The 23,029-nt window shown below is 41.1% G+C and overlaps 1 protein-coding gene across 1 annotated transcript in view; it reads right to left on the reverse strand.

Annotated features, from left to right (window-relative positions):
- Window positions 1-47: 47 nt before the first annotated feature.
- Window positions 48-23,029, reverse strand: part of ahnak (AHNAK nucleoprotein) — a 38,761-nt gene continuing 15,779 nt past the window's right edge. Inside the window, exon 6 of the mRNA XM_066648908.1 lies at window positions 48-22,665. Within this exon, the coding sequence (XP_066505005.1) occupies window positions 1,174-22,665 (21,492 nt within the window). The 3' untranslated portion in view covers window positions 48-1,173. The remainder of the gene's footprint in view (window positions 22,666-23,029) is intronic.

Here is a 23,029-nt window from a genome sequence, read left to right on the forward strand (position 1 = left end):
AGCATAAATATTTAACTTCAAATTTGTATATAATGAATGCACACATATTCGTAATCAAACACTTTATTTGGTTTTTTTGCAGCTGACACAGGAAACAAAGTAACAGTTCTGAAATTTGTCATAAATGTCCCACATGAGCATTGCCCAATTCTATAAGTCACTCCTCCACATTTCAACAGCTTTTCACTGAGTGAAAATTTGTTGGAATGGAAAGAGAGAGAGAGAGAGAGAGTGAGAGAGAGAGAGAGAGATTCCACTGAACATAAAATGTGTGAGATATATCAGTTGTTGTCATTAAAACAGTAATAGCTGATAAACCATTTTGGACATTTGGACATATGATCATGAACTGATGGTGGCTGACCTTTTCTTTTATGTATGATAGACTTATATGAATATAAATACCTTGGGACCTGATCTTTGTGTAAACTGCATCCTGATAAAATACACAATTCCTATGTGCATTTTACTTGGGACTAAAAGTCATGCCACATTATGTGGTTTATTATATCAGCAGCTTATTTACACTTTTTACATCTTTTATATAAAATGGCAGTTGATTGGACTGACACTTTTAAATTTGCTAATAAATTTGTTTAAGTAATATACAGCACTGGTTATTTATCTAAAAGCTTACAAAATAATAACATTTCAAATATAAATTTTCCATTAAAATTTTAAATGTGAACAGGCATTTTTGTAAGTAGGAAATACGTCACTATTAATGACAGATGATTGCAGAACCATTACCACTCAAAGGTTGAAAAATACAAAAATATAATATCACAAAATGTTTTAAACCAGATGCAGATATATCATTTCAACTAGTCATCTGTTGTGGTATTGAATTTATAATGAGATAGTAAGCAGAATTTCTTGTCTATTTACAAGTGTCTTTTAAAATTACAATACAAATTTCTCTTATTTACATTTAAATTTTGAGTTCAAAAGACATGACCTGTACCCCAGCAACACCAAAAAAATAATAATAACAATAAAAATGGGAGGAATTGTTGTAAAGAAATTAAACCAACAATAAGCATCTGTTTGTGACAGTGCACTGTATTTAAATGAGGCATAAAAATGTAGCTGTCTATTTTAAAACAAATGAATATCAACAGGTAGTACAAAGAATGGACAGAACATTAGTGCTTTTAACTGTATCACAATGCACTATTTCTTTGGTGAAACAGCAATTTCAACTCTTGGGAAGCGAAAACCACCCTTTGAACCACTATCACTACTAGATGATGATGAAACTCTCTTTTTCTTAGAAGGAAGAACACTGCCACTAGCTCCTTCTACCTTGGCTTCACTGTCATCTCCAAGTGTTACTTCATAAGAACCCTTGGATTTTGAGCCAAATCCACCAAATGTGCCAAATTTCAACTTTCCTTTTTTGCCTTTCATTTTGGCATCTCCTAGATCCACTGAAATGTTACCACCCTCTGTCTGCAAATGCCCTTCAATAGAAGTGGGGGAAGCTAGTTCTCCTTCATCACTCAGTGAGGAAGAACGATGCCTTGATTTCTTGTAAAGGTCAAGTGAAGCAGATTTACTCTTAGGTGAAATTTTCAAGCCAGAAGCACCCTCTACCATCTTGCCACCTATCAGTTCCCCTGAACTCAAACTTAACTCTTTAGACACCTTTGCACTACCCTCACTTGTAAATGCAATTTCAGGCTCCTGAATAGTAAGATCAGCAGCACTTCCACCCTTAGTTTTAGATTTGCCAAAGAATCGTGGCTTCTTAACTTTAATTTTTCCACCACTGCTTTTCAGTTCTGGACTTTGCATCTCTAGACTTTGGGAACTAATGTTAGCCCTAGCAGTTAATTCTCCTGAACCTGCATCAACTCCCATCTCCCTTCCCTCTACTTGAGGCAACGCAACTCCAAACTTTGGCACTTTCATTTTAGGAAAGGTTAAATTACCCTCAGGATATTCCATCTTACCAGAATCTCCAGTACTTACTATTATTTCCCCCTTTTTCTGCTCTGAAACAACTCCATGGGGTGCTTTGACCTTTACAACTGGCATCTTGAACTCTACATCCTGATTTCCTGCTTCTATTTTAACACCTTCAGCATCAATTGTGTGATCCTTAACTCTACCTTCAAAGCTTCCTTTTCCCGTACCAGACACTGATTTTGAAATTCCAGACACTGAGCCACCACCTTTTACTTTTGGGGACTTGATGTCAAATTCCACCCCAGGAAAATGTATTTTTCCAAATAGTGGCTTCTTTACTTTCGGCCCCTTGAGGTGTATATCAGGTGACTCTACATCTAACTCAGCACTTTCAGTTTTAGTATCTATGTCAATGTTTGTTTTCATCTTCCCTTTCACCTTTGGCTTTTTTAATTTATCTTTCCTCCCTTTCACATTCATTTCAACATCAGGGCCTTCTAGATTGCTATCGATATCAAGGCCCTTGCCACTGATCTTAGGTCCCTTGATATCAATGTGGGGCCCTTTAATGTCCACCTCAGCTTTAGAAAGATTTGCATCCACATCAGGACCCTCCACTGTTGGACCCTTAATTCCAAATTTTGGCATTTTTAATTTAGGGATTTTAAAACCCTCTTGTCCTTCTATATTAACAGCAGGCCCTTCGATGTCAAGTTTTGGTGTTCTGACATCACCTTTTATCTCTGGAACACCCTTCAATTTTGGACCCTTAAGATTTATATCAATATCAGGCACAGAGATATTAGGGCCAGATAGGGATGGCATTTTCAGTTTAGCTCCTTTTATTTTTCCATCAGGTCCCTCAACATCAATGTCTACACCTTCAATGTCTACTTTAGGAGCTTTAATATCACCTTCAATTTTAGGAACTGAGGCATTTACATCTCCCTTTACTTTTGGTCCTTTCAGATTTAGGTTTACATCAGGCATAGAAATGTTTGGACCAGATATTGTAGGCATTTTGAATTTGGGGCCCTTGATGTTTCCTTCTGGTCCTTCAATTTCAATATCTGGGCTTTTAACATCAATCTTCGTGCCTTTAATGTCAAGATCAGCCTTTGGCAATTTTACATCAATATCAGTGCCCTCGAGTTTCGGACCTTTAAATCCAAAGGATGGCATTTTCATTTTTGGCATCTTCAAGCCTCCCTCTGGTCCCTCTACATCAATTTCAGGTCCTTCAATATCTACTTTAGGTGCTTTAATGTCACCCTCAATCTTTGGAACTGAAACACCTATGTCTCCCTTTATTTTAGGTCCTTTAACATTGAAGTCTACATCAGGCATGGAAATCTTTGGACCTGTTAGGGAGGGAATGTTGAATTTGGGGCCTTTGATTTTTCCTTCTGGTCCTTCAATGTCAAAATCTGGACCTTTAAAATCACCCTTTGGCAGACTTGCATCCATATCCGGGCCCTCCAGTTTCGGTCCTTTAAATTCAAATGATGGCATTTTGATTTTGGGCATCTTGAAACCTCCATCTGGTCCTTCCACATTCATTTCTGGACCTTCAATATCCACTTTTGGTGCTTTAATATCACCCTCAATTTTTGGAACTGATACATTCACATCTCCCTTTACTTTAGGCCCTTTAACATTGAAGTCTACATCAGGCATGGAAATCTTTGGACCTGATACGGTGGGCATTTTAAATTTGGGGCCTTTAATTTTGCCTTCTGGACCTTCAATGTCAACAGCTGGGCTTTTAACATCAATGTTGGGGGCTTTAATGTCAATATTAGCCTTTGGCAGATTTACGTCTACATCAGGCCCTTCCAGTTTGGGCCCTTTAAATCCAAATGATGGCATTTTGAATTTGGGCCCTTTGATCTTTCCTTCTGGACCTTCAATGTCAACATTTGGGCTTTTCACATCAATTTTGGGGGCTTTAATGTCAATATCAGCCTTTGGCAGATTTACATCTACATCAGGGCCTTCCAGTTTGGGTCCTTTAAATCCAAATGATGGCATTTTGAATTTTGGCATTTTGAGACGTCCTTCTGGTCCCTCCACATCAAATTCTGGACCTTCAATGTCTACTTTGGGTGCTTTAATATCACCCTCAATTTTTGGAACTGATATATCCATATCTCCTTTTATTTTAGGGCCTTTAACATTGAAGTCTACATCAGGCATGGAGACCTTTGGACCTGATAAAGAGGGCATTTTGAATTTGGGCCCTTTAATTTTTCCTTCTGGACCTTCAATGTCAACATCTGGGCTTTTCACATCAATTTTGGGGCCTTTAATGTCAATATCAGCCTTTGGCATATTTATATCTACATCAGGGCCTTCCAGTTTGGGTCCTTTGAATCCAAATGATGGCATTTTGAATTTTGGCATCTTGAGACCTCCTTCTAGTCCCTCCACATCAAATTCTGGACCTTCAATGTCTACTTTGGGTGCTTTAATATCACCCTCAATCTTTGGAACCGAGACATCCATATCTCCCTTTACTCTAGGTCCTTTAACATTGAAGTCTACATCAGGCATAGAGATCTTTGGTCCTGATATGGATGGCATTTTGAATTTGGGCCCTTTGATTTTGCCTTCTGGTCCTTCAATGTCCATCCCAGGGGATTTCATATCAAGCTTAGGGCCTTTAATGTCAATATCAGCCTTTGGCAGATTTAAATCAACATCAGGGCCTTCTAGTTTGGGTCCTTTAAGTCCAAATGATGGCAGTTTGAATTTTGGCATCTTGAGACCTCCCTCTGGTCCCTCCACGTCAATTTCTGGACCTTCAATGTCTACTTTGGGTGCTTTAATGTCACCCTCAATCTTTGGAACTGAGACATCCACATCTCCTTTGATTTTAGGGCCTTTAAGATTGAGGTCTATGTCAGGCATAGAGATCTTTGGACCTGATATGGATGGCATTTTGAATTTGGGACCCTTGATTTTTCCCTCTGGTCCTTCAATGTCAACATCTGGGCTTTTAACATCAATCTTGGGGCCTTTAATGTCAACATCAGCCTTAGGCAGATTTACATCAACTTCAGGGCCTTCAACTTTTGGTCCTTTAAATCCAAATGATGGCATTTTGATTTTGGGCATCTTGAAACCTCCCTCTGGTCCCTCCACATCAATTTCTGGACCTTCAATGTCTAATTTGGGTGCTTTAATATCACCCTCAATCTTTGGAACAGAGACATCCATATCTCCCTTTACTCTAGGTCCTTTAACATTGAAGTCTACATCAGGCATCGAGATCTTTGGACCTGATATGGAGGGCATTTTGAATTTGGGGCCCTTGATTTTTCCCTCTGGTCCTTCAATATCAAAATCTGGACTTTTAACATTAATCTTCGGACATTTGACATCTATGTCAGCCTTCGGCAGATTTACATCAACATCAGGCCCTTCCAGTTTGGGTCCTTTAAATCCAAATGATGGCATTTTGAATTTTGGCATCTTGAGACCTCCCTCTGGTCCCTCAACATCAATTTCTGGACCTTCAATGTCTAATTTGGGTGCTTTAATGTCACCCTCAATCTTTGGAACTGAGACATCCACATCTCCTTTGATTTTAGGGCCTTTAAGATTGAGGTCTACATCAGGCATAGAGATCTTTGGACCTGATATGGAGGGCATTTTGAATTTGGGACCCTTGATTTTTCCCTCTGGTCCTTCAATATCAACATCTGGGCTTTTAACATCAATCTTTGGGCCTTTAATGTCTATATCAGCCTTAGGCAGATTTACATCAAATTCAGGGCCCTCAACTTTAGGTCCCTTAAATCCAAATGATGGCATTTTGATTTTGGGCATCTTGAAACCTCCCTCTGGTCCCTCCACATCAACATGAGGACCTTCAATGTCTACTTTAGGTGCTTTAATATCACCCTCAATCTTTGGAACTGAGACATTCACATCTCCCTTTACTTTAGGTCCTTTAACATTAAAGTCTACATCAGGCATGGAGATCTTTGGTCCTGATATGGAGGGCATTTTGAATTTGGGACCCTTGATTTTTCCCTCTGGTCCTTCAATGTCAACATCTGGGCTTTTAACATCAATCTTTGGGGATTTAATGTCAATATCAGACTGAGGCAGATTAGCATCTATATCAGGGCCTTCCAGTTTGGGTCCTTTAAATCCAAATGATGGCATTTTGAATTTTGGCATCTTGAGACCTCCTTCTGGTCCCTCCACATCAAATTCTGGACCTTCAATGTCTACTTTGGGTGCTTTAATGTCACCCTCGATCTTTGGAACAGAGACATCCATATCTCCCTTTACTTTAGGTCCTTTAACATTGAAGTCTACATCAGGCATAGAGATCTTTGGTCCTGATATGGATGGCATTTTGAATTTGGGCCCTTTGATTTTGCCTTCTGGTCCTTCAATGTCCATCCCAGGGGATTTCATATCAAGCTTGGGGCCTTTAATGTCAATATCAGCCTTTGGCAGATTTAAATCAACATCAGGGCCTTCCAGTTTGGGTCCTTTAAATCCAAATGATGGCATTTTGAATTTTGGCATCTTAAGACCTCCTTCTGGTCCCTCCACATCGACTTCTGGACCTTCAATGTCTACTTTGGGTGCTTTAATGTCACCCTCAATCTTTGGAACTGAGACATCCATATCTCCTTTGATTTTAGGGCCTTTCAAATTGAGGTCTACATCCGGCATTGAGATCTTTGGACCTGATATGGAGGGCATTTTGAATTTGGGGCCCTTGATTTTTCCCTCTGGTCCTTCAATATCAAAATCTGGACTTTTAACATCAATCTTCGGACATTTGACATCTATGTCAGCCTTCGGCAGATTTACATCAACATCAGGCCCTTCCAGTTTGGGTCCTTTAAATCCAAATGATGGCATTTTGAATTTTGGCATTTTAAGACCTCCCTCTGGTCCCTCCACATCAAATTCTGGACCTTCAATGTCTACTTTGGGTGCTTTAATATCACCCTCAATCTTTGGAACAGAGACGTCCATATCTCCCTTTGCTCTAGGTCCTTTAACATTGAAGTCTACATCAGGCATAGAGATCTTTGGACCTGATATGGATGGCATTTTGAATTTGGGCCCTTTGAGTTTGCCTTCTGGTCCTTCAATGTCCATCCCAGGAGATTTCATATCAAGCTTGGGGCCTTTAATATCAATATCAGCCTTTGGCAAATTTACATCTACATCAGGGCCTTCCAGTTTGGGTCCTTTAAATCCAAATGATGGCATTTTGAATTTTGGCATCTTGAGACCTCCCTCTGGTCCCTCCACATCAATTTCTGGACCTTCAATGTCTACTTTGGGTGCTTTAATGTCACCCTCAATCTTTGGAACTGAAACATCAACATCTCCCTTGATCTTAGGACCTTTAAGATTGAGGTCTACATCAGGCATGGAAATCTTTGGACCTGATATGGTGGGCATTTTGAATTTGGGCCCTTTGATTTTGCCTTCTGGCCCTTCAATGTCCATGCCAGGGGATTTGACATCAATCTTGGGGGCTTTAATGTCTATGTCAGCTTTAGGTAGATTAACATCAACTTCAGGACCCTCAAGCTTTTGTCCTTTGAATCCAAATGATGGCATTTTGAATTTTGGCATCTTTAAACCTCCCTCTGGTCCCTCAACATCAATTTCTGGACATTCAATGTCTACTTTGGGTGCTTTAATATCACCCTCAATTTTTGGAACTGAGACATCCATATCTCCTTTGATTTTAGGGCCTTTCAAATTGAAGTCTACATCCGGCATTGAGATCTTTGGACCTGATATGGAGGGCATTTTGAATTTGGGGCCCTTAATTTTTCCCTCTGGTCCTTCAATATCAAAATCTGGACTTTTAACATCAATCTTCGGGCCTTTGACATCTATGTCAGCCTTCGGCAGATTTACATCCAATTCAGGGCCCTCACCTTTAGGTCCTTTAAATCCAAATGATGGCATTTTGATTTTGGGCATTTTGATACCTCCCTCTGGTCCCTCCACTTCAAATTCTGGACCTTCAATGTCTACTTTGGGTGCTTTAATTTCTCCCTTAATCTTTGGAACTGAGACATCCATATCTCCTTTGACTTTAGGACCTTTAAGATTGAAGTCTACATCAGGCATGGATATCTTTGGACCTGATATGGATGGCATTTTGAACTTGGGACCCCTGAGTTTTCCTTCTGGTCCTTCAATGTCAATCTCAGGGGATTTCACATCAATCTTGGGGCCTTTAATGTCAATGTCAGCTTTAGGTAGATTAGCATCAACTTCAGGAACCTCAACATTTGGTCCTTTAAATCCAAATGATGGCATTTTGATTTTTGGCATCTTGAGACCTCCCTCTGGTCCCTCCACATCAATTTCTGGACCTTCAATATCAACTTTTGGTGCTTTAATGTCGCCCTCAATTTTTGGAACTGAGACATCCACATCTCCTTTGATTTTAGGGCCTTTAAGATTGAAGTCTACATCAGGCATTGAGATCTTTGGACCTGATATGGAGGGCATTTTGAATTTGGGACCCTTGATTTTTCCTTCTGGCCCTTCAATGTCAAAATCTGGGCTTTTCACATCAATATTGGGCCCTTTAATGTCAATATCTGCCTTTGGCAGATTTACATCAAATTCAGGGCCTTCAACTTTAGGTCCCTTAAATCCAAATGATGGCATTTTGATTTTGGGCATCTTGAAACCTCCATCTGGTCCCTCCACATCAACATGAGGACCTTCAATGTCTACTTTGGGTGCTTTAATCTCACCCTCAATTTTCGGAACAGAGACATCCACATCTCCCTTGATTTTAGGACCTTTAAGATTGAGGTCTACGTCAGGCATAGAAATCTTTGGACCTGATATGGAGGGCATTTTGAATTTAGGACTCTTGATTTTTCCCTCTGGTCCTTCAATATCAACATCTGGACTTTTCAAATCAATCTTTGGGCCTTTAATGTTAATATCCGCCTTTGGTAGATTTGCATCAACATCAGGGCCCTCAACTTTCGGTCCTTTAAATCCAAGTGATGGCATTTTAATTTTGGGCATCTTGAAACCTCCATCTGGTCCTTCCATGTCAATTTCTGGACCTTCAATTTCCATTTTTGGTGCTTTAATATCTCCCTCAATCTTTGGAACTGAGATATCCATATCTCCTTTGATTTTAGGACCTTTAAGATTGAAGTCTACATCAGGCATCGAGATTTTTGGCCCAGAGACAGTAGGCATTTTAATTTTGGGATCTTTTATCTTCCCTTCTTTGAACTCAAGGTCAGCTGATGGTACTTTAATATCAATATCTGCTTCGGGCCCAGTTACATCAACGCTAGGCACATCTGCCTTAGCAGATTTAAATCCAAATTTTGGCATTTTGAATTTTGGCATTTTAAACTTTGACTTCTTCAAACCAGCTTCGGGAACATCTAAATCAACTTTGGGTCCTTCAATGTCTACTTTAGGAACAGATATATCTCCTTCAATTGTTGGACCAGACATATCTATATCACCTTTTACTTTGCTACCTTTGAGGTTAAAATCCACATCTGGCATAGACAGCTTTGGGCCTGAAATAGATGGCATCTTGAATTTCGGACTCTTGACTTTTCCATCTGGTCCCTCAATGTCAATATCTGGTGCACTGATGTCTAATGAGGGTCCTTTTATATCCACTTCAGCTTTGGGCAGGCTTACATCAACATCAGGTCCCTCCACCTTTGGCCCTTTAACACCAAATGTTGGCATTTTGATTTTTGGCATTTTGAATCCTCCTTCAGGTCCTTCAATATCAAACTCTGGGCCTTTTATGTCAACCTTTGGTGCCTTAATGTCTCCTTCTAACTTAGGCACTGACACATCAACATCTCCTTTGATTTTAGGGCCTCTCAGGTTGAAATCAACATCTGGCATAGAGATTTTAGGACCAGAGATGGATGGCATCTTGAATTTAGGACCTTTCACTTTACCCTCTGGTCCTTCAATGTCAACATCTGGTGCACTGATGTCTATTGAGGGTCCTTTTATATCCACTTCAGCTTTGGGCAGGCTTACATCAACATCAGGTCCCTCCACCTTTGGCCCTTTAACACCAAATGTTGGCATTTTGATTTTTGGCATTTTGAATCCTCCTTCAGGTCCTTCAATATCAAACTCTGGGCCTTTTATGTCAACCTTTGGTGCCTTAATGTCTCCTTCTAACTTAGGCACTGACACATCAACATCTCCTTTGACTTTAGGGCCTTTCAGGTTGAAATCAACATCTGGCATAGAGATCTTAGGACCAGAGATGGATGGCATCTTGAACTTAGGACCTTTCACTTTACCCTCTGGTCCTTCAAGGTCAACATCTGGTGCATTAATATCTAACGAGGGTCCTTTAATATCAACTTCAGCTTTGGGCAGGCTTACATCTACATCAGGTCCCTCCACCTTTGGCCCTTTACCACCAAATGATGGCATTTTGATTTTTGGCATTTTGAATCCTCCTTCAGGGCCTTCAATGTCAACTTCAGGGCCTTTTATGTCAACCTTTGGTGCCTTAAGGTCTCCTTCTAACTTAGGCACTGACACATCAACATCTCCTTTGATTTTTGGGCCTTTCAGATTAAAATCTACATCTGGCATAGATATTTTAGGACCAGAGATGGATGGCATCTTGAATTTGGGACCTTTCACTTTACCCTCTGGTCCTTCAATGTCAACATCTGGTGCACTGATATCCAACGATGGTCCTTTTATATCCACTTCAGCTTTGGGCAGGTTTACATCAACATCAGGTCCCTCCACCTTTGGCCCTTTACCACCAAATGATGGCATTTTGATTTTTGGCATTTTGAATCCTCCTTCAGGGCCTTCAATGTCAACTTCAGGGCCTTTTATGTCAACCTTTGGTGCCTTAAGGTCTCCTTCTATCTTAGGCACTGACACATCAACATCTCCTTTGATTTTAGGGCCTCTCAGGTTGAAATCAACATCTGGCATAGAGATTTTAGGACCAGAGATGGATGGCATCTTGAATTTAGGACCTTTCACTTTACCCTCTGGTCCTTCAATGTCAACATCTGGTGCACTGATGTCTATTGAGGGTCCTTTTATATCCACTTCAGCTTTGGGCAGGTTTACATCAATATCAGGTCCCTCCACCTTTGGCCCTTTACCACCAAATGATGGCATTTTGATTTTTGGCATTTTGAATCCTCCTTCAGGGCCTTCAATGTCAACTTCAGGGCCTTTTATGTCAACCTTTGGTGCCTTAAGGTCTCCTTCTATCTTAGGCACTGACACATCAACATCTCCTTTGATTTTAGGGCCTTTCAGGTTGAAATCAACATCTGGCATAGAGATTTTAGGACCAGAGATGGATGGCATCTTGAATTTAGGACCTTTCACTTTACCCTCTGGTCCTTCAATGTCAACATCTGGTGCACTGATGTCTATTGAGGGTCCTTTTATATCCACATCAGCTTTAGGCAGGCTTACATCAACATCAGGTCCCTCCACCTTTGGCCCTTTACTACCAAATGATGGCATTTTGAATTTTGGCATTTTGAATCCTCCTTCAGAGCCTTCGATATCAACTTCTGGTGCTTTAATGTCACCCTCAATCTTTGGAACTGAGACATCCATATCTCCTTTGATTTTAGGGCCTTTAAGATTGAAGTCTACATCAGGCATTGAGATCTTTGGACCTGATATGGAGGGCATTTTGAATTTGGAACCCTTGATTTTTCCTTCTGGCCCTTCAATGTCAAAATCTGGGCTTTTCACATCAATATTGGGCCCTTTAATGTCAATATCTGCCTTTGGCAGATTTACATCAAATTCAGGGCCTTCAACTTTAGGTCCCTTAAATCCAAATGATGGCATTTTGATTTTGGGCATCTTGAAACCTCCATCTGGTCCCTCCACATCAACATGAGGACCTTCAATGTCTACTTTGGGTGCTTTAATCTCACCCTCAATTTTCGGAACAGAGACATCCACATCTCCCTTGATTTTAGGACCTTTAAGATTGAGGTCTACGTCAGGCATAGAAATCTTTGGACCTGATATGGAGGGCATTTTGAATTTAGGACTCTTGATTTTTCCCTCTGGTCCTTCAATGTCAACATCTGGACTTTTCAAATCAATCTTTGGGCCTTTAATGTTAATATCTGTCTTTGGTAGATTTACATCAACATCAGGTCCCTCCACCTTTGGCCCTTTACCACCAAATGATGGCATTTTGATTTTTGGCATTTTGAATCCTCCTTCAGAGCCTTCAATGTCAACTTCAGGTCCTTTTATGTCTACCTTTGGTGTCTTAATCTCTCCTTCTAACTTAGGCACTGACACATCAACATCTCCTTTAATTTTTGGGCCTTTCAGATTAAAATCAACATCTGGCATAGAGATCTTAGGACCAGAGATGGATGGCATCTTGAACTTGGGACCTTTCACTTTACCCTCAGGTCCTTCAATGTCAACATCTGGTGCACTGATATCCAACGATGGTCCTTTTATATCCACTTCTGCTTTGGGCAGGCTTACATCAACATCAGGTCCCTCCACCTTTACCCCTTTACCACCAAAAGATGGCATTTTGATTTTTGGCATTTTGAATCCTCCTTCAGAGCCTTCGATGTCAATTTCAGGGCCTTTTATGTCTACCTTTGGTGTCTTAATCTCTCCTTCTATCTTAGGCACTGACACATCAACATCTCCTTTAATTTTTGGACCTTTCAGATTAAAATCAACATCTGGCATAGAGATTTTAGGACCAGAGATCGAAGGCATCTTGAATTTGGGACCTTTTACTTTACCCTCTGGTCCTTCAATGTCAACTTCTGGTGCACTGATATCCAATGAGGGTCCTTTTATATCCACTTTAGCTTTGGGCAGGCGTACATCAACATCAGGTCCCTCCACCTTTGGCCCTTTACCACCAAATGATGGCATTTTGAATTTTGGCATTTTGAATCCTCCTTCAGAGCCTTCAATGTCAACTTCAGGGCCTTTTATGTCAACCTTTGGTGCCTTAATGTCTCCTTCTAACATAGGCACTGACACATCAACATCTCCTTTGACTTTAGGGCCTTTCAGGTTGAAATCAACATCTGGCATAGAGATCTTAGGACCAGAGATGGATGGCATCTTGAATTTGGGACCTTTCACTTTACCCTCAGGTCCTTCAATGTCAACATCTGGTGCATTAATATCAAATGAGGGTCCTTTTATATCCACTTCAGCTTTGGGCAGGTTTACATCAATATCAGGTCCCTCCACCTTTGGCCCTTTACCACCAAATGATGGCATTTTGATTTTTGGCATTTTGAATCCTCCTTCAGAGCCTTCAATGTCAACTTCAGGCCCTTTTATGTCAACCTTTGGTGCCTTAATGTCTCCTTCTAACTTAGGCACTGACACATCAACATCTCCTTTGACTTTAGGGCCTTTCAGGTTGAAATCAACATCTGGCATAGAGATCTTAGGACCAGAGATGGATGGCATCTTGAATTTGGGACCTTTCACTTTACCCTCAGGACCTTCAATGTCAACATCTGGTGCACTGATATCCAACGATGGTCCTTTTATATCCACTTCAGCTTTGGGCAGGTTTACATCAACATCAAGTCCTTGCACCTTTGGCCCTTTACCACCAAATGATGGCATTTTGAATTTTGGCATTTTGAATCCTCCTTCAGAGCCTTCAATGTCAACTTCAGGGCCTTTTATGTCAACCTTTGGTGCCTTAATATCTCCTTCTAACTTAGGCACTGACACATCAACATCTCCTTTGACTTTAGGGCCTTTCAGGTTGAAATCAACATCTGGCATAGAGATCTTAGGACCAGAGATGGATGGCATTTTGAATTTGGGACCTTTCACTTTACCCTCAGGTCCTTCAATATCAACATCTGGTGCATTGATATCAAACGAGGGTCCTTTAATATCCACTTCAGCTTTGGGCAGACTTACATCAACATCAGGTCCCTCCACCTTTGGCCCTTTACCACCAAATGTTGGCATTTTGATTTTTGGCATTTTGAATCCTCCTTCAGAGCCTTCAATGTCAACTTCAGGGCCTTTTATGTCAACCTTTGGTGCCTTGAGGTCTCCTTCTATCTTAGGCACTGACACATCAACATCTCCTTTGACTTTAGGGCCTTTCAGGTTGAAATCAACATCTGGCATAGAGATCTTAGGACCTGATATGGATGGCATCTTGAATTTGGGACCTTTCACTTTACCCTCAGGTCCTTCAATGTCAACATCTGGTGCACTGATATCCAACGATGGTCCTTTTATATCCACTTCTCCTTTGGGCAGGTTTACATCAACATCAGGTCCCTCCACCTTTGGCCCTTTACCACCAAATGATGGCATTTTTAATTTTGGCATTTTGAATCCTCCTTCAGAGCCTTCAATGTCAACTTCAGGTCCTTTTATGTCAACCTTTGGTGCCTTAATGTCTCCTTCTAACTTAGGCACTGACACATCAACATCTCCTTTGATTTTAGGGCCTTTCAGGTTGAAATCAACATCTGGCATAGAGATCTTAGGACCAGAGATGGATGGCATCTTGAATTTGGGACCTTTCACTTTACCCTCAGGTCCTTCAATGTCAACATCTGGTGCATTAATATCAAACGATGGTCCTTTGATATCCACTTCTGCTTTGGGCAGGCTTACATCAACATCAGGTCCCTCCACCTTTGGCCCTTTACCACCAAATGATGGCATTTTGAATTTTGGCATTTTGAATCCTCCTTCAGAGCCTTCAATGTCAACTTCAGGGCCTTTTATGTCAACCTTTGGTGCCTTGAGGTCTCCTTCTATCTTAGGCACTGACACATCAACATCTCCTTTGACTTTAGGGCCTTTCAGGTTGAAATCAACATCTGGCATAGAGATCTTAGGACCAGAGATGGATGGCATCTTGAATTTGGGACCTTTCACTTTACCCTCAGGTCCTTCAATGTCAACATCTGGTGCACTGATATCCAACGAGGGTCCTTTTATATCCACTTCTGCTTTGGGCAGGTTTACATCAACATCAGGTCCCTCTACCTTTGGCCCTTTACCACCAAATGATGGCATTTTGATTTTTGGCATTTTGAATCCTCCTTCAGAGCCTTCAATGTCAACTTCAGGGCCTTTTATGTCAACCTTTGGTGCCTTAATGTCTCCTCCTATCTTAGGTACTGACACATCAACATCTCCTTTGATTTTAGGGCCTTTCAGGTTGAAATCAACATCTGGCATAGAGATCTTAGGACCAGAGATGGATGGCATCTTGAATTTGGGACCTTTCACTTTACCCTCAGGACCTTCAAGGTCAACATCTGGTGCACTGATATCCAACGAGGGTCCTTTAATATCCACTTCAGCTTTGGGCAGGTTTACATCTACATCAGGTCCCTCCACCTTTGGCCCTTTACCACCAAATGATGGCATTTTGAATTTTGGCATTTTGAATCCTCCTTCAGAGCCTTCAATGTCAACTTCAGGGCCTTTTATGTCAACCTTTGGTGCCTTAATATCTCCTTCTAACTTAGGCACTGACACATCAACATCTCCTTTGATTTTAGGGCTTTTCAGGTTGAAATCAACATCTGGCATAGAGATCTTAGGACCAGAGATAGATGGCATCTTGAATTTGGGACCTTTCACTTTACCTTCAGGTCCTTCAATGTCAACATCTGATGCACTGATATCCAATGAGGGTCCTTTTATATCCACTTCAGCTTTGGGCAGGCTTACATCAACATCAGGTCCCTGCACCTTTGGCCCTTTACCACCAAATGATGGCATTTTGATTTTTGGCATTTTGAATCCTCCTTCAGAGCCTTCGATATCAAATTCAGGGCCTTTTATGTCAACCTTTGGTGCCTTAATGTCTCCTTCTAACTTAGGCACTGACACATCAACATCTCCTTTGACTTTAGGGCCTTTCAGGTTGAAATCAACATCTGGCATAGAGATCTTAGGACCAGAGATGGATGGCATCTTGAATTTGGGACCTTTCACTTTACCCTCAGGTAGATCAATGTCAACATCTGGTGCACTGATATCCAACGATGGTCCTTTTATATCCACTTCAGCTTTGGGCAGGTTTACATCAACATCAGGTCCCTCTACCTTTGGCCCTTTACCACCAAATGATGGCATTTTGAATTTTGGCATTTTGAATCCTCCTTCAGAGCCTTCAATGTCAACTTCAGGGCCTTTTATGTCAACCTTTGGTGCCTTAAGGTCGCCTTCTAACTTAGGCACTGACACATCAACATCTCCTTTGACTTTAGGGCCTTTCAGGTTGAAATCAACATCTGGCATAGAGATCTTAGGACCAGAGATGGATGGCATCTTGAATTTGGGACCTTTCACTTTACCCTCAGGTCCTTCAATGTCAACATCTGGTGCATTAATATCAAATGAGGGTCCTTTTATATCCACTTCAGCTTTGGGCAGGTTTACATCAATATCAGGTCCCTCCACCTTTGGCCCTTTACCACCAAATGATGGCATTTTGATTTTTGGCATTTTGAATCCTCCTTCAGAGCCTTCAATGTCAACTTCAGGGCCTTTTATGTCAACCTTTGGTGCCTTAATATCTCCTTCTAACTTAGGCACTGACACATCAACATCTCCTTTGATTTTAGGGCCTTTCAGGTTGAAATCAACATCTGGCATAGAGATCTTAGGACCAGAGATGGATGGCATCTTGAACTTAGGACCTTTCACTTTACCCTCAGGTCCTTCAATGTCAACATCTGGTGCATTAATATCAAACGAGGGTCCTTTAATATCAACTTCAGCTTTGGGCAGGCTTACATCAACATCAGGTCCCTCCACCTTTGGCCCTTTACCACCAAATGATGGCATTTTGATTTTTGGCATTTTGAATCCTCCTTCAGAGCCTTCGATGTCAACTTCAGGGCCTTTTATGTCAACCTTTGGTGCCTTAATGTCTCCTTCTAACTTAGGCACTGACACATCAACATCTCCTTTGACTTTAGGGCCTTTCAGGTTGAAATCAACATCTGGCATAGAGATCTTAGGACCAGAGATGGATGGCATCTTGAATTTGGGACCTTTCACTTTACCCTCAGGTAGATCAATGTCAACATCTGGTGCACTGATATCCAACGATGGTCCTTTTATATCCACTTCTGCTTTGGGCAGGTTTACATCAACATCAGGTCCCTCCACCTTTGGCCCTTTACCACCAAATGATGGCATTTTGAATTTTGGCATTTTGAATCCTCCTTCAGAGCCTTCAATGTCAACTTCAGGGCCTTTTATGTCAACCTTTGGTGCCTTAATGTCTCCTTCTAACTTAGGCACTGACACATCAACATCTCCTTTGACTTTAGGGCCTTTCAGGTTGAAATCAACATCTGGCATAGAGATCTTAGGACCAGAGATGGATGGCATCTTGAATTTGGGACCTTTCACTTTACCCTCAGGTCCTTCAATGTCAACATCTGGTGCATTAATATCAAATGAGGGTCCTTTTATATCCACTTCAGCTTTGGGCAGGTTTACATCAATATCAGGTCCCTCCACCTTTGGCCCTTTACCACCAAATGATGGCATTTTGATTTTTGGCATTTTGAATCCTCCTTCAGAGCCTTCGATGTCAACTTCAGGGCCTTTTATGTCAACCTTTGGTGCCTTAATCTCTCCTTCTAACTTAGACACTGACACATCAACATCTCCTTTGACTTTAGGGCCTTTCAGGTTGAAATCAACATCTGGCATAGAGATCTTAGGACCAGAGATGGATGGCATCTTGAATTTGGGACCTTTCACTTTACCCTCAGGTAGATCAATGTCAACATCTGGTGCACTGATATCCAACGATGGTCCTTTTATATCCACTTCTGCTTTGGGCAGGTTTACATCAACATCAGGTCCCTCCACCTTTGGCCCTTTACCACCAAATGATGGCATTTTGAATTTTGGCATTTTGAATCCTCCTTCAGAGCCTTCAATGTCAACTTCAGGGCCTTTTATGTCAACCTTTGGTGCCTTAATGTCTCCTTCTAACTTAGGCACTGACACATCAACATCTCCTTTGACTTTAGGGCCTTTCAGGTTGAAATCAACATCTGGCATAGAGATCTTAGGACCAGAGATGGATGGCATCTTGAATTTGGGACCTTTCACTTTACCCTCAGGTCCTTCAATGTCAACATCTGGTGCATTAATATCAAATGAGGGTCCTTTTATATCCACTTCAGCTTTGGGCAGGTTTACATCAATATCAGGTCCCTCCACCTTTGGCCCTTTACCACCAAATGATGGCATTTTGATTTTTGGCATTTTGAATCCTCCTTCAGAGCCTTCAATGTCAACTTCAGGCCCTTTTATGTCAACCTTTGGTGCCTTAATGTCTCCTTCTAACTTAGGCACTGACACATCAACATCTCCTTTGATTTTAGGGCCTTTCAGGTTGAAATCAGCATCTGGCATAGAGATCTTAGGACCAGAGATGGATGGCATCTTGAACTTAGGACCTTTCACTTTACCCTCTGGTCCTTCAATGTCAACATCTGGTGCATTGATATCAAACGAGGGTCCTTTAATATCAACTTCAGCTTTGGGCAGGCTTACATCAACATCAGGTCCCTCTACCTTTGGCCCTTTACCACCAAATGATGGCATTTTGATTTTTGGCATTTTGAATCCTCCTTCAGAGCCTTCAATGTCAACTTTAGGGCCTTTTATGTCTACCTTTGGTGTCTTAACATCTCCTTCTAACTTAGGCACTGACACATCAACATCTCCTTTGACTTTAGGGCCTTTCAGGTTGAAATCAACATCTGGCATAGAGATCTTAGGACCAGAGATGGATGGCATCTTGAGTTTGGGACCTTTCACTTTACCCTCAGGTCCTTCAATGTCAACATCTGGTGCACTGATATCCATTGAGGGTCCTTTTATGTCAACTTCAGCTTTGGGCAGGCTTACATCAATATCAGGTCCCTCCACCTTTGGCCCTTTACCACCAAATGATGGTATTTTGATTTTTGGCATTTTGAATCCTCCTTCAGTGCCTTCAATGTCAACTTCAGGGCCTTTTATGTCAACCTTTGGTGCCTTAAGGTCTCCTTCTATCTTAGGCACTGACACATCAACATTTCCTTTGATTTTAGGGCCTTTCAGGTTGAAATCAACATCTGGCATAGACATCTTAGGACCAGAGATGGATGGCATCTTGAATTTGGAACCTTTAACTTTACCCTCAGGTCCTTCAATGTCAACATCTGGTGCACTGATGTCTATTGAGGGTCCTTTTACATCAACTTCAGCTTTGGGCAGGCTTACATCAATATCAGGTCCCTCCATCTTCGGCACTCTAACACCAAATGATGGTATTTTGATTTTTGGCATTTTGAATCCTCCTTCAGATCCTTCAATATCAAACTCGGGGCCTTTTATATCAACCTTTGGCGCCTTAACACCTCCTTCTAACTTAGGTACTGACACATCAACATCTCCTTTGACTTTAGGGCCTTTCAGGTTGAAATCCACATCTGGCTTAGGGATCTTTGGACCAGAGATGGATGGCATCTTGAACTTAGGACCTTTCACTTTACCCTCAGGTCCTTCAATGTCAACATCTGGTGCATTAATATCAAACGAGGGTCCTTTAATATCAACTTCAGCTTTGGGCAGGCTTACATCAACATCAGGTCCCTCCACCTTTGGAACTTTACCACCAAATGATGGCATTTTGATTTTTGGCATTTTGAATCCTCCTTCAGAGCCTTCAATGTCAACTTTAGGGCCTTTTATGTCTACCTTTGGTGCCTTAATATCTCCTTCTAACTTAGGCACTGACACATCAACATCTCCTTTGACTTTAGGGCCTTTCAGGTTGAAATCCACATCTGGCATAGGGATCTTAGGACCAGAGATGGATGGCATCTTGAATTTGGGACCTTTCACTTTACCCTCTGGTCCTTCAATGTCAACATCTGGTGCACTGATGTCCATTGAGGGTCCTTTTACATCAACTTCAGCTTTGGGCAGGCTTACATCAATATCAGGTCCCTCCACCTTTGGCTCTCTAACACCAAATGATGGTATTTTGATTTTTGGCATTTTGAATCCTCCTTCAGATCCTTCAATATCAAACTCGGGGCCTTTTATATCAACCTTTGGCGCCTTAACACCTCCTTCTAAATTAGGTACTGACACATCAACATCTCCTTTGACTTTAGGGCCTTTCAGGTTGAAATCCACATCTGGCATAGGGATCTTAGGACCAGAGATGGATGGCATCTTGATCTTAGGACCCTTCACTTTACCCTCTGGTCCTTCAATGTCAACATCTGGTGCATTCATTTCTAACGAGGGTCCTTTAATATCAACTTCAGCTTTGGGCAGGCTTACATCAACATCAGGTCCCTCTACCTTTGGCCTTTTACCACCAAATGATGGCATTTTGATTTTTGGCATTTTGAATCCTCCTTCAGAGCCTTCAATGTCAACTTTAGGGCCTTTTATGTCTACCTTTGGTGTCTTCACATCTCCTTCTAACTTAGGTACTGACACATCAACATCTCCTTTGACTTTAGGGCCTTTCAGGTTGAAATCCACATCTGGCATAGGGATCTTAGGACCAGAGATGGATGGCATCTTGAACTTAGGACCTTTCACTTTACCCTCTGGTCCTTCAATGTCAACATCTGGTGCACTGATGTCCATTGAGGGTACTTTTATGTCAACTTCAGCTTTGGGCAGGCTTACATCAACATCAGGTCCCTGCACCTTTGGCTCTTTAACACCAAATGATGGTATTTTGATTTTTGGCATTTTGAATCCTCCTTCAGATCCTTCAATATCAAACTCGGGGCCTTTTATATCAACCTTTGGCGCTTTAACACCTCCTTCTAAATTAGGTACTGACACATCAACATCTCCTTTGACTTTAGGGCCTTTCAGGTTGAAATCCACATCTGGCATAGGGATCTTAGGACCAGAGATGGATGGCATCTTGAACTTAGGACCTTTCACTTTACCCTCTGGTCCTTCAATGTCAACATCTGGTGCACTGATGTCCATTGAGGGTACTTTTATATCAACTTCAGCTTTGGGCAGGCTTACATCAATATCAGGTCCCTCCACCTTTGTCTCTTTAACACCAAATGATGGTATTTTGATTTTTGGCATTTTGAATCCTCCTTCAGCGACTTCAATGTCAACCTCAGGTCCTTTTATGTCTACCTTTGGTGCCTTAATGTCACCTTCTAACTTAGGCACTGACACGTCAACATTCCCTTTGATTTTAGGACCTTTCAGGTTCAAGTCCACATCTGGCATAGAGATTTTTGGATCAGTAATTTTTGGCACCCTAAATTTAGGATCTTCAATTTTTCTGTCAGGTCCCTCAATTTCAACATTAGTTGTTTTCACTTCTGTACTAACTGTTTTTATTTTACCATCTATTTTGGGAAGATCTACATGAACTTCTGGACCTTCCACTTTGGGACTTTTAACAGCAAATGATGGCACCTTGAATCCTACTTCAGTTGGCATTTTGACTTTTGATGTCTGTTCAACTCCTCCTGTGCCCGCAAAATTAGGTAATGGGCCTTTAATATCTATTTTGGGCCCTTCGATTTCTCCTTTTGCAACAGAGACATCAATATCTCCTTGGATTTTGGAGCCCTTTATTATTATATCACGCCTGGAAACAGATGGAATATCAGTTTTTGTCTCGTCTCCTCTCAGTTTTGTACCACCGAAGCTCAAATCCACCTCTTGCGTAGAAGTTTTTGGCCCAGTGAGAAATTGCAGTTTGTTTCCCCCATTTTCAATTTCTGGCTTCACTATACCTTCTACTTTAAACCCCTTTACATCTGTGCTAGGTTTTGGTAGCTTTCTTTCACTGGAAGATGAAATGTCTGTGCCTTTCCATGATATTTTGCTGTCTTGTGATCCCATTTTCATGGTAATGCCTGAAACAAACTCTGTTCCACTACTTGCTTTTGAAATTTTCATCCCAGATTCTGTGTCTGGCTTGGAAACCACCATTTTATGCTCTATTAAATGTGGAGTTATTGCATCTTCTGTGTTCACACGGATGCTCAATCCTTGTTCCTTTCCACTTGTTTTCAAACTGTCATTACTAAAGCTTACATTACCTATATTTTTATCTACATCCTTGCCTACTTCACATGAGACACCCACATTACCTGTACCTGTGTCTGAAGTGGCTGAACCTCTGCTTATACCACTAATTTCATGCTTAATCCACTCAGAATGTCCCACTTCCCCTTTTGCCATTGCTCCTGACAGTCCAGTGTCAGACAAATTCAATTTAAAATCTTTCCCACTCCCCTCTACACCTCTTGTAATTGTTGTTTTGACATGTGCTGTACTCCAGTGCGTCTCTGATGATCTAGTGTCCTCTGGATCTCTGAGTTTCACTTCCCCCACATCTACATTCTCTTGAACACCAACTTTGCTTGTAAAAGAGCCCTGTGGTAATCTAATCTGAGTTGGGCTACCTTGTGACTGCTCATGTTGAGAAACATGAAATTTTAACTCTGGGCTTGAAATATCAATCTGTTGCTGACCAGATGCCCCTGGTATGTCGACAGTGTATGTAGTGATACGGCGGGTAATCGTTGTGATAGTGCTGCCATCACTGCTGGTGCTGCTGTGACGCTCGGTACGTACATCTACACCCTCTGCAAGGTCCTCGGACTTCAGTCTGGGCTTAATTTTCTTAGTATAGATTCTCTTGTAGTCCTCATCATCTCCACTCTGGATGAATAAAAATATCAGGAACAATATTATAAATTGATATGTCTATATGAAATTATATAACATCCTGGCTGTTAGATGCAACTTTTAGCAGGCCTTTATAATAGAATATAAAGCAGGATATTTAAATTAATTGATATAAATTAAGAATAAATTATTTATTTACATTTACCCAAGTACAAATTGTATTTTTTTTGTATATTTGTATATGTGTTTGGAAGATGTGGCTATCTGTTCACTAGCTTAATTTGGAAATTTCCCATTCCACCTTAAATTGCTAATTGATAAGTCCAAATACAGGCTGTCGAATATAAGATAGGAAGTTAAATATTGTCAAAGTTGACATTTTTTTTAACTTATTAAG

This window comes from Hoplias malabaricus, chromosome 17, assembly GCF_029633855.1.
Source record: "Hoplias malabaricus isolate fHopMal1 chromosome 17, fHopMal1.hap1, whole genome shotgun sequence".
Taxonomy (NCBI): Eukaryota; Metazoa; Chordata; class Actinopteri; order Characiformes; family Erythrinidae; genus Hoplias; species Hoplias malabaricus.